We start from the raw sequence: 13,406 nt of genomic DNA, 5'->3' as shown, positions 1-13,406 counted from the left end.
TGTGTCTGTGTGTCTGTGTGTGTGTGTGTGTGGATATGGGGGATAATAGCGCTACATGCCCAGAGCTGCCACCATTTCAGTGGGAACAGAGTGTGAAAGCGAGAGAAAGGCAATGACGCTCACACACACACACACACACACACACTAAAAACAGAGCATCGCTATCATACTGAGCCATATGCTGACCCCAGCCTCAGTGCAGCTATCTCTGCCAATCAACTACTAGAGGGGACGTCCCACACAACCAACACACACACACACACACACACCCTTTAATCCTGAAAGTAACGTTTATACACATGCACTTCATGTTTACATTTTGTGTAAGTGTAAATGGTTAGGTGATATATTTGAAAATTCATGCACACACAAACATTTGCTGGCAGCCTGTGTGTGTGTGTGTCCGTGTGTGTATAGCAGCTTAGTGTCTCTCCAACATTGTTCCCCAAAAACCACAATCACACAGGAGCAGATGGAGGATGGCCACAGCCTACTCTTACACACACACACACACACACACACGCACACACACATGCGCACACACACACACACACCGCAGCGCAACACGGTGTTATCAGATGGTAGAGCAGCTGTAGTAGTTGCAGCTAGGTGACCAGTGGGCCAGCATGATGACTCTGCTTAGACGGACTCACGGTCACAAAACTCAACTTTAGCTTGGAAAACAGATTTTACTCAATAAGGTAAAGATTCAAGTCACCTCTTATAAAAAGCATCAGATTTAGAGATCAAGTTTCCACTTTCACACTCAGCTGATTTTGTGTTTGGTACAACAAACAAAATTTTACCTTCCTACTATGGTTTGTTTTGAAATTTTGTGCTTTTAAAAAATAATTCATGTCAGTTTTTAACATTTTGAGGACTCGTAACTATAAACACAGGAGACTGCTACATGAAAGCTTCAGGGCTGAAGCACTTTTTAAGATCTTTTAATAATGAGAATCAAATGAATTTTACACCCACTCAAAGTGCCACATTCTAAAGGTTTACTTCAACTTTTTGTCATGAAATCAACATTACTTTAGTCAAGGACAAGCAGGCACATAAAAAAAGCAGGTTTTATGCTGCAGGCTGACATATGACTTTCCCACCTCTAATGGTGCATGCTTTCTTCATTCACAAGGGTAATATCAAAAGCAAAGCATTCTTGCAAACATGCACTGTAACCCATGTTTTCAAGTCTTAAAAGTAATGGTAAAAAACATTAAAGTTAATTACGAACAGCTTCGCAACTTTCCCCAGTAATAAATCCAAGGGAATTGTGATAGAGATGATCTACAGTAGGGCTACGCAAATCACATCTGGATCCCGACACGCTGGTGTCGCTTAAAGAGCGATGATACCCAGCAGTCTGCTCCACACTTTTATCTGGTCTAATCTATAAGTTCAGGAGGACTGATTCCAATCTGATGGGCTATTCTTTACGTGACTAAAGACTGGCTGCGTGTGTGCTAACACGAGTCATCAGCGGGAAGAGAAGGGAAGTTTCTAATACCAGCTTTGTGTTATTGTTCATCGTGACACGTGCGAGTGTAGTAAGGCCTATATGAAGAGTGTGTGCATGCATGTGTTGGGGAGTTTTGGACTGCTTCTGCTGCTGCAGTGAGCTGATATGTGAGATAGAGCTGTGCTTACACACAGCTGCCCCAGCAGCCTGGCACCCTGTGTGTGAGTGTGCTGTGTGGTTTTGGATGGCTCTGGTCACGGTGAATGAAAGATCAGAGAGAGAGAAAAGGCAGATGGACTGCCCTGAGGGCCAAGAGACAGAGAGAGGGGGAGAGAGGGAAGAAGGCAGACAGAGAGAGAGCGGGAGAGAGAGAGAACGGGAAAGAAAGACGAGAAAAATGCCAGTTAACACTGACATACTTTGTCTTGCCAACCTTCTCTCATTTTGCTTCTGTGTCAGCCCCTCAGCGAGGTCCTATCAGTCAATGTTACAATGCAGCACTCAGCTGAAGCTTTATGCAGAACTGAAGGAGATTCATACACAAGGACATCTAAGCCTCATGTATTCCGTGTTGCCGAATTCACAGGTATGTCAGGAAGATATGAATCATTCATCTCTCTTCAAATCTCAACTACTCTACAGTCAGAAAACCAGTGTACACATGTGAGCGTTGGCCCCAAGCTCACACCAATGGGAGGGTTGGGTTAGGAAGGTCTTCTGACGTAAAATCTTTGCTAAAACAAAAACATGCAGATCAAGAATGAGATTACCATACGATGACCGCTAGCAGTACTTACTAGTGCTAACTGACATTAGCCTTTCTGCTAAGCTGGACAAACTGTTTGATGCCCAACCACATTCAGTACAAAAGGTCAGAAAAGGGAAGCCAATGAAACTGGTCTTAAACCTTTAATAAACCTGTAATCCTTTCAACAGCCACCAGGGGGAGATACCTGTGGTTGCAAAGAAACTCCTGCTCCTGTAGAAGAATATGAGGACAAAAAGGCCTCGGGCCCCTGATCTCTAAACACTTTCCTGATGAGTTTTTGAGCTCAGACACTGGTCATAATGACCAGAATATTAAGTCCATTTCATAGGTTCTGGTCCCTCATATATGGGGCAAAAATTTGCCAACAAATGCATAATCTTCGATGTAACATATCACAAGCATTTTAGTTTCTTTTAATGTTTTTGACATTAGGAGTCTCAAATGATTTCTATAACACTGAATGACAGGAATACAAAGCATGGGCTACTAATATTTGGTAACAATTTATTTACACATTTTTTACTTTATTTATTTTTTATTATTGCAGTCCTTCATACTTGAGGGGACCTAGCTGGAAGAAAAATGCCAACAGGGAAATATTATTGAGAAAAGTTTGTCTTAAAGGGTTGCTATTACATCATGAAGCGACTTTCCCTCACTTTAGGACAATGAGAATGAACAGACAAGAAAAAGATCTGGGGGAGAAAAACTGAATGAAGAACGAAAAGTAATAAATGTGAAAAAGATGAAAAACAGACAGTACGACAGAGATAGAAAAAAAGGATTTGCGAAGATAAAGGAATTAGAGTGACAAGAGAGACAATGCAGGGACAGAATTAGGGAGGAAGATGGAGGAAAAGATGATGAGGGCCACAGATACGAGATAGAAGCAGGAGGAGGTGGAAAAGGCCACAAGAAGACGTACAGGGATGTGAGTGTAAAGATAGATGGTCCCAGAGTTTGAGGGAGGGAGGGAGGGAGGGAGGAAAGGAGTGACAGAAGTGGGGGACACAAAGGGAGGGAGAGGTGGAGAGACAGATAAGAGGAGCAGAGTGGTGTGTGTAGCACAGAGATGGGGAGTCAATAATGACTGATTACTGTAATTCAGGCTGTCAGAGACATCGGCCTGCTGCTACCACCAATCGATATGCGCCAGGACACTTTCAGACACACACAAACACCCCAAAACAAGCATGCGTGACACAAGTGTGTCACCAAGTGCACATGCTCACAAACAAACGTGCGCAGTGGGTAAACGGACGTGCACACACAGTCTCGCACGGAAACGCAGGACATGTGGACGCTAGCAGAGGTGTCTACATGTCTGCACACTCGCTCAAGATTGCTGGAGTAACACAAAAAACACAAACAGACATGAAGGTGGGGAAGAAGCAGTGGGCGCACAAAAACGCACATACACCTACACAAAGCTGTCGGGAGGGGGGGTGTTTGCTCACGAGCTACAGCCCCACACTGAGCCTAACAGCCTGTGTATCACTAGCAGAGCGAAATGGCTTCCTCGCCCTGTCCTTTCCCTCGTCTATCCACATGGTCCACCATCTTTCATCACCTGCACTATGTACAGGGCAGGTGACAAAGTAAAGGTGGGGGGGAAGTGATGCCACATGCCACCAGAACAGCTCCAAGCAGTTTTGACCCTGAATCACAGAGGCTCTGGAACTGTACTGCATGGATGAACACCAATCTTTCAAAGGATTTTCTCCCTCAGAATAATGTCTAACACCTCAGTGCCAAATCCCCCACATGTGTGCACCTTCCAGGTGAACTGGATGACTTGGACAAAGTCTGATAACTGAAGCTGCCTGATACCAAAAGGCTCTACTCTTGGGAAACATAGGAAACACAAGTTAGGCTGCAGTCTGAGAGCAAAGTGGCTCTACACCGATACTAAGGTATCTTTGGGGTCTTTGAGATATAATGGGGACATTCGGGCTTTGCATGTGAAGAGAAGGATTTCAAATTTAATACTGAATTAAACACTTCATGTTAGTCATCTCACTGCAGCATTCTGGTAGAAATAAAAAAATTATAATAACTAGAAAAATTTGCATTTCCTGCGAAAATGCTGTGTGGATGCCTTAACGCTGAAGATGTCTGCAGAAAAAAGCTGAAAAAGTTGAAAAAAAAAAGGTTGCCCTGAGCAGGATTCAAACCTGGCCCTCCTGGTCTAAGGGCAGCTATTTAGCTCACTGAGCCAAAGTCATTCTCACAAAGAAGAGGTGGAGAGATTGACAATTGTGCTGAAATGAGCAGAAGCTGCTGAGAATTGTGCTGATAAGAGGTGGAAAGGCTGAAAATGTTTCAGAAGAGGTGAATAAGCAGAATTTGGGCAGAAAAGAGGTGAAAACTCTGAAAATTTTGCTGAAAAGAGTTCAATCAGCAGAATTTCTTCTGAAAAGAGTTCAATCAGAAGAATTTTGCTGAAAAGAGTTTTTTTCTGAAAACAGCAGAAAAAACTGAAAATCTTGCTGAAAAGAGTTGAATGAGCAGAATTTGTGCTGAAAAGAGGTTTTTGCTGAAAACAGCTGAAAAAGCTGGTATTTGTGCTGAAAAGTGGTGAAAAAAACGAAAATTGTGTTGAAAAGGAGTGAAAAAGCTTAAATTTGTGTTGAAAAGAGTTAACAAAGTTTAACTGTTGACTGAAAGAAATGTTGCCATAAGCGGGATTTGAACCCAGGCCTCCCAGTCTGAGAACGGACGCTTATCTCACTGAGCTAAAACACAACTCAGTCCAGCATGCAAAATCAGTGAGGCCATTGATAATGTGTTCCATTCATTTCAATGGTCAAAAGTCATAACAAACATCAGCAGAAATAGCAGAATATTTTAAAGTTTAAACATAGTATTTCTGCTAAAACTTAGTATTTAAACTAAATAATATTTTTTTTCCTGCCAAATCATAGCATTTGTGCTGGAACACAGAATATTCTGCCAAATCCTACAATTTGTGCTAAAACATTATTTATGATTTAGTAGAAACACTGGGACTTGGTAGAAATACTATGATTTACATGAAATACTTTGACTTAGCAGAAGTACTACAATCTAGGAAAAAAGTACTACAGCATAGCAGAAATTCTAAGATTTGGCACAAACACTGATGTGGCTCAAGAACCTTTATTGTGCAGTTATACTATGATTTGGAAGAAATACTATGTTTTAGCACAAATACTATGATTTGGCTCAAATACTATGATTTGGAAGAAATACTATGTTTTAGCACAAATACTATGATTTGGCTCAAATACTATGATTTACCAGTAATACTATGTTTTGGAACAAATACTACACTTTGTCACAAATACTATAATTGAGTACAAGTACTATAAGTTTACAGAAATACTATGATTTAGCAGAAATGCAGTGTTTTTGCAGAAACACTGTAATTTCGCTTAAATAGTATGAAATAGCAGTAATACTATGATTTGGCAGAAATACTACTTTTTAGCACAAATACTATTGTACAGAATGGTGTACGTCAGTTTAATGCTGGGTGGTGCTGCAATAGTAACTATCCTCGGTCAGAAGGAGAGGCTGACATCCAGGGATTAGATTACCACAGGTGGAGTTTATTGCGGTCAGATGGATGGTACAGGGAGGTATGGCATACAGTAGGAGGATGTGGAGAGGTGATATGGTGTGGTTTCTATGATTAAGAACAGGGTATGCATTACAACATGCATACAGATTAAAGATTAAGAAAACTGGCAACAAATTCCTCCACTACAAATCAGTCTGATACCACTTTTTACAGGGTTCCCGTTTACTAAGGCACTACCCAAAAGGCGCCACAAGAGGGCAGTCCAACACAAGAGATGACCTATTTACACTGATGCACTTAGTAAACAGCCCCTACTTAGCCACTACATAATACAGTGATAATGCAGTATTCAAATTCAAACAAATACTATGATTTGGCAAAAATACTATGACTGAGTAGTAATACTATAACATAACAGATTTCCTAAAAAAACTATGAAATTGCAGTAATTCTATGACTTGGCAGAGATACTACGTTTTAGCACAAATACTATAACAACGCAGAAATACTATGACTTAGTAGTAATACTATAACATAACAGTTCAATGTTCTTGCACAAATACCACAATATGGCAGAAATACTATGTTTTAGCACAAATACTGTGATTTGGTATAAATACTATGATTTGGCACACATACTATATTCCGCAGATACACTATAACATAACAGATATTCTAAAACTTAGTAGTAATACTATAACATAACAGAATTATTATTTGGGCACAAATACCACGATTTGGCAAAAATGCCATGATTCAGCACAAATATGATGACATGGCAAAAATACTATGATTGGGTACAAATACTATGATTTGGCACAAGTACTATGATTTAGTACAAATACTATGATTTGGCAGAAATACTCTGATTTAGCAGACGTACTATCCTTTGGTAGAAATTCCTGCTAAAAGGTAGTATTTCTGCGTTTTAGCAGAAATACTGTAATTTGGCATAAATACTATGATTTGGCATAAATACTATGCCTTAGTAGTAATACTATAACATAAGAGATATACTATGGTTTTGCAGACATACTATGTTTTTGCACAAATACCATGATTTGGCACAAATGCTGTGATTTAGCAGAAATACTATGATTGGGTTCAAATACTATGATTTGGCAATAATACTGCGTTTTAACAACAACTACTGAGATTTGATTGAAATACTATGATTTAGAAGAAATACTATGACTCCATACAAATACGATGCTTTGGCACAAATACTATGACTTAGTAGTAATACTATAACATAACAGATTTCCTAAAAAAAACTATGAAATTGCAGTAATTCTATGACTTGGCAGAGATACTACGTTTTAGCACAAATACTATAACAACGCAGAAATACTATGACTTAGTAGTAATACTATAACATAACAGTTCAATGTTCTTGCACAAATACCACAATATGGCAGAAATACTATGTTTTAGCACAAATACTGTGATTTGGTATAAATACTATGATTTGGCACACATACTATATTTCGCAGATACACTATAACATAACAGATATTCTACGACTTAGTAGTAATACTATAACATAACAGAATTATTAATTGGGCACAAATACCACGATTTGGCAAAAATACTATGATTGGGTACAAATACTATGATTTGGCAATAATACTGCATTTTAACACAACTACTGAGATTTGATTGAAATACTATGATTTAGAAGAAATACTATTACTCCATACAAATACGATGCTTTGGGACAAATACTATGTTTTGGTTCCAATACTATGATGTGCAACAAATACTATGATTTGGCACAAGTACTATGATTTAGTACAAATACTATGGTTTTGCAGACATACTATGTTTTTGCACAAATACCATGATTTGGAACAAATGCTATGATTTAGCAGAAATACTAAGATTGGGTACAAATACTATGATTTGGCAATAATACTGCGTTTTAACAACAACTACTGAGATTTGATTGAAATACTATGACTCCATATAAATACGATGCTTTGGCACAAATACTATGATTTGGCACAAATACTATGACTTAATAGTAATACTATAACATAACAGATTTCCTAAAAAAAACTATGAAATTGCAGTAATTCTATGACTTGGCAGAGATACTACGTTTTAGCACAAATACTATAACAACGCAGAAATACTATGACTTAGTAGTAATACTATAACATAACAGTTCAATGTTCTTGCACAAATACCACAATATGGCAGAAATACTATGTTTTAGCACAGATACTGTAATTTGGTATAAATACTATGATTTGGCACACATACTATATTTCGCAGATACACTATAACATAACAGATATTCTACGACTTAGTAGTAATACTATAACATAACAGAATTATTAATTGGGCACAAATACCACGATTTGGCAAAAATACTATGATTGGGTACAAATACTATGATTTGGCAATAATACTGCATTTTAACAAAACTACTGAGATTTAATTGAAATACTATGATTTAGAAGGAATACTATGACTCCATACAAATACAATGCTTTGGAACAAATACTATGATTTGGCACAAGTACTATCATTCAGTACAAATACTATGATTGGGCAGAAGTACTATGTTTCAGTACAAATACTATGATTTGGCAGGAATACTCTGATTTAGCAGAAATACTATGTTTTAACATAAATACTGTCTTTTGGCAGAAATTCCTGCTAAAAAGGACTATTTCTGCTTTTTAGCAGAAATACTGTAATTTGGCATAAATACTATAATTTGGGATAAATACTATGATTTGGCACATGTAATATATTCAGCACATATATTATAAAATAACAGAAATATTATGATTTGGCCTCAAAACCATGATTTTGCACAAATACCATGATTCTGCAAAAATACTATGATTTAGCAAAAATACTATGATTTAGCAGAAGTACTGAGATGTAGCAGAAGTACTTTGTTTTAGCAGAAATACTATGATTGAGGAGTAATACTTAAACATAGGAGAAATATTGATACACAGACACACATACACAGACAGTAAAGGGAACAGGAGCTGTGGAGAGTCTGGGCTTGGTATATGTAGGTCAGTTAAATTAGCTGCACCTGCTGTAGTCAGCCCTTACACACACAGACACAGAGAGAGGTGTGAGTTTTCTTCAGTGTATTTCTGACATTCAGGATTCCACTCGAACAAATGGCCATAATTTCCTAACCGTAGAGGCTAGAACGGTCATTCAGGCATCGTTTTATTCAGAAGAGATGGGGGAATCTTCAGGTCTTCATAATTCAGAGATAAAACATAAATTATTAAAGATATATGACTTGTAATACACTGTAACTGAGTAGAGGCGAAGCAAAAACTGCCTTGACTTGCGCTCAAACAACCTTTGGTAACTCTAAATCTATATGGAGCATCAAAATCATTCTTTCACCGTAAGAAACAGCAGGCTTTGGTGAACAGTTATGGAAATTTTCAGGGCTCTGTGGAAATCCATCAAAAAGATATGACGAGAGAAAAAAGTGCCTCATTTCCAGTGTTTGAAATCTGATGAAATCTGAGCGAGGGACAAATTTCCTACCCTCAAACAAGTCCAACTCATTTCAGAACGGTAATAGGTGAGAAAGAAATTCTTGAATTGTGAGCGTCAGGAGTGTCTGAACATATACGGGGACAAGCCTCATGTCTTAACTTTGCTTCGTTAAGGAGATATGACAATTTGAAAATGCCTCTCATTAGAGAAATCCAGCGGTGATTTTGAACAAACTCTCCATTGAGTTTATATGGAGAGTTTTCTGACTTTGTGTTACTCTGAGGAGATTTGCAAAATATCTATGAGTCCCACAACAATGATAGGGACATTTTCTGAAAGCCAGCAAAAATACCTACGTTTTGATGTATAATTTGTGGGGCTTGAGTGGAAATTGAGCGAGTAGCAAGAAGTTGTTTGGACATGAAGAGAAAATTCAAACAGTTTCACTGTCCCCTCTGAGTTAATTGCATAGCAACCATAGCAACGCATGTATTTTCTGAAAAATCAAAATTTTGCAACTGAAAACTCAAAGAGGGATAAGATTAAAACGGTAGAAGATCTGAAAAAGCTGAATCATACAGGAATAGCCAAATCATTTGAGAACATTTTAAAGTTTGAATGGAGTTTCTAGGTGAAAGTATGAGGCAGTAGTTAAGTTTCAAAGACAAGAAAGTTTTAGCAGAATTGTGGAAGTTTCCCATTCATTTCAATGGGACAAATTAAAGGAAAAAAGTGTAATATTTTAAAAAGTATAATAGTAATAAACACCAAAAGTCATAGCCGGCATTAGCAGAAAGAGCAGAACAGTTTAGAGTTTGAACGGTGAAAATAGCACAAAAATTGTGGAAGTAGATCCACGGCGAAAAGTGTACGGAAACACCCGGAATAATAAAGAATAAAGAGAAACAGGAACTCAATAGTGTGGATGCCCATTGAGGGCATCCACACAATAATAAGGAATTACAATCGTTCAGCCTAGAAGTTAAAAGCACCTGTTTTTCAGCATGAAGGTGATCACTCAGAAAAACTTTGTATTGACGATTCTCTTTCAAAGGGACAAGTGGAACCAAAGCATGTCTGCACAAAGTCCCTCACGACAAAACGGAGCCATCGGATCCTCTCACTGTAGGGAATAGATAAGATAAGATAAGATAACCTTTATTAGTCCCACACGTGGGAAATTTGTTTTGTCACAGCAGGAAGTGATTATGTTTTTCCTTTAATTGGTCATCAGGCAGTTTTGAACACAAAGAAAAGAGAGAACACAAAGATATGCACACAGACATGGGGGACAATTACTGTTTTGGTTTTTGTGTTTGTTTTTTAGTTTCACAGTCTTTCTTTAAAAAAATATTGGTTGAAAAATGTTAATTAATCTGCATGTTTTTATATTGATTCACTTGGATTTCTGTACCTCTTGTGTCCATGTAAGTGTAATCAAGAGTGTGTATGAATGTGGATACTTATCTGGCTGTGTGTCTCTGAGACCAGAGAGCAAAGCCTCTCATTTAGGAACAGCATTAGAGAGGAGAGTCATCGATAATTATCGACCACGGCTTCTTCCAAACCATCGCTTCGGATCAGGCAGACAGACTGCATGCACACCTGTCTGTCTGCCTTTCTCTCCTTGCACACACGGATTCACAGACACACACATATACACACCCTCCGAATGTGCATCCCAATCTTCTCTGCCTGGCCACGCACGGGTAAACACGCACACTTGATATATAGCACTTCAGAGGCAACTAAATGCAGCTCTATCAAACGAGCTCTCATATTCTGAAAGCTGCACAGCACTGGACATTGATCTGCTATTCTTAATCCTCCAACCCAACATTCTCTCTCACACTCACACGTGCAACGATTTCAAAAGCTCACACAGCAAAACGACATTCTCACAACTTCAATGTAAGTTTTTAAAACATCTCATCATTTGAGAGCATGTGGAATTGTGGATGACAGGGCAAGTCATAAAAAATTAAATAAATAAATAAATAAATATCAAGGTGATGCAAAACTGCTAAAAATAGTTTTAGACTGCATTTAGTGGACTTAAGAGTTTAATGTAACACTAAAAAAGCTACAACCACAGTACAAAAGAAAAAGAGATTGAAGGCCTTTTCTGCACGAGGCTGCAAAGGACGATATGCTGTCAGCTGTCAGCAAGCCTACCTGTTTCAGTGAAGGTTAGACACAGTGATATTTAAAGTGTTTTGCAAACTCTTTCAGGCCAATAATAATAAAATACTCCCCTGAATTCTTCTGAGCAATCATTTGGAAAAAAAGAAAGAAAGAAATTAGATATGTATTTGGTGTGACTCTCGTTCACCTTGATACTTAAAACTTTGCAAAGTGCAGGAATAGCTGAAGTCTTCAGACCTAAACAGAGAGCTGGTAATAGCATAAATCCACGTGCTGCAGACCTTTGAGTTTTGAATGAAGTTTTTTTTCCTGAAGTTTGTGGCAAAAGAGTCTTGTGAGGTTAAATATCTCTTAAAACGCAAACATAATACATAACAATATAAATAATATGCTAATATAACACAAGAAAAGAGAAAAACCAGAGAGAAAACTCATTTTCAGCATCCTACCTTTGCCTTTTTATCCTAAATTTTCATATGAGGGTTTTAAAGGATACAAGTTCTGGTAGAGAGGGATGAGGGATTTAAGGGCCCGGCTCGCGTTGATAGCTGTCGCTCTCACCATGGTGGGCAAAATCTTCATGTCCACAATGGCTCCATCAAACAGCGGACCAAAGAAAGGAACCTACAGAGAACAAAACTGGCATTAAATCCACGTTTATTCCTTTATATAGTTCAAATTAGATTTTTTTTTTTAAAGAAAACCCTGAAAAGTCTAGATTTTTATGAAACAGTGGGAGTTACTCAGTTCTACTGAACCGACCCTGACAAGTAATGATTGACGCCACAGATTTTTGTAATGATACAATATTTGATTCAGGCTTTGACTTTCCCATATAATTCAATGCTTTGCTTGTGGAATCCACCAAAGAAACTAATGCCGGACTTTTATTGAGTTTATTTGTGGACCAGGTCTCCAAGCCATGCGCTCTGTGGCCGAATACATGTGCTTTCAGGACAACAACAAAGGGAATATCTTATCTAACTTGTTTTTGGATTCATGATAATTCAATATTTTTCCCTGCAGAATGAATGAAAGAGAATACGATTATGTTATTAGTGCTGTGGTATCTATGTCACAGAGAAAAAAAAAGCAGCATTTTATTGTGTTAGGGCTTGTTTGAAATAGAGTTATGCCATCAGTGCTGTGGTATTAATGTCTGTGTGCTTTAGACTGATACATTAACCAGATCAGAAAGACTTGGGGCAAGACTCTCTCTAGGATTGTTAGTCAATCTGGATGCATATCTGTGGGGTCTGGTAGGAAACATAAAATCATGGACCAAATATTGTTCTCATTTTTTTTCTCCAACCAAATTTTCCCCAAATCCACACAAGTCTAAGTATAAAAAAAAATACAAAAATGGCTAACTAAGTAAGACTTTTAATAAGTGAACATTTCACTTATTTAACATTTCATTGTTGCTTTGCCACAAATACAGCTAAAAAAGGCTGCATTTAGAAAAGTGTTTCGATTTTTCCTTTAATTTGGCACTGCTGCCACTGATAATGGGAAAGATTACATTGATTGGCCAACAATTCCCACAAAAGGTGACACAGATAGCCATCAGTGATAAGCTCAGGGGGCAGTTAAATTACCATGCCAGGTTTTAATAATGAGCTTTAAAGGTCTGTGTGTAAGGAACAACTGCCTAGTCCTGCGTGTTTACCTCTGGTTTTTTGAGTATGTGGATGGAATACATGTGGTTCTTCATGGGGTAGATGATGATTAGCACATCTCCGAACTCAGTGGGGATGATCCCGCGGCGGTAGTCCCTGGAATGTTCTGACCAGACGATGTGGACTTCGTCGTTGCCAAGATGTCTGAGCTGGAGAGGCAAAAAAGAAAGAAAAGAAATTAATAGAATCAAAATGGAAGAAAAATATACATTATTACTCAAACACCAACATTGACCGAGAGGGATCTGCAAACGGAGCTGGATAGGCTGTATCCATCATAACCCCAAGGCTTTGAAGTCT

The 13,406-nt window shown here is 38.1% G+C and overlaps 1 protein-coding gene across 3 annotated transcripts in view; it reads right to left on the bottom strand.

The window, feature by feature from the left end:
- The window catches only part of ralgapa1 (Ral GTPase activating protein catalytic subunit alpha 1), an 81,173-nt gene that overhangs the window by 16,633 nt on the left and 51,134 nt on the right, over positions 1–13,406 (bottom strand). For all 3 annotated transcript variants that reach the window (XM_085343637.1, XM_085343638.1, XM_085343639.1), the window contains exons 43-44: positions 13,097–13,255; positions 11,924–12,051 (exon numbers count right to left, since the gene is read on the bottom strand). In XM_085343637.1, the coding sequence (XP_085199763.1) occupies positions 11,924–12,051; positions 13,097–13,255 (287 nt within the window). The remainder of the gene's footprint in view (positions 1–11,923; positions 12,052–13,096; positions 13,256–13,406) is intronic.

Source organism: Diplotaxodon limnothrissa, linkage group LG19, assembly GCF_057381915.1.
Source record: "Diplotaxodon limnothrissa isolate DT_005_m linkage group LG19, D_limnothrissa_male_GT1.1, whole genome shotgun sequence".
NCBI lineage: Eukaryota > Metazoa > Chordata > Actinopteri > Cichliformes > Cichlidae > Diplotaxodon > Diplotaxodon limnothrissa.
The sequence above is the reverse complement of the archived record's forward strand: the minus strand, read 5'-3'. Positions and strand labels throughout refer to the sequence as shown.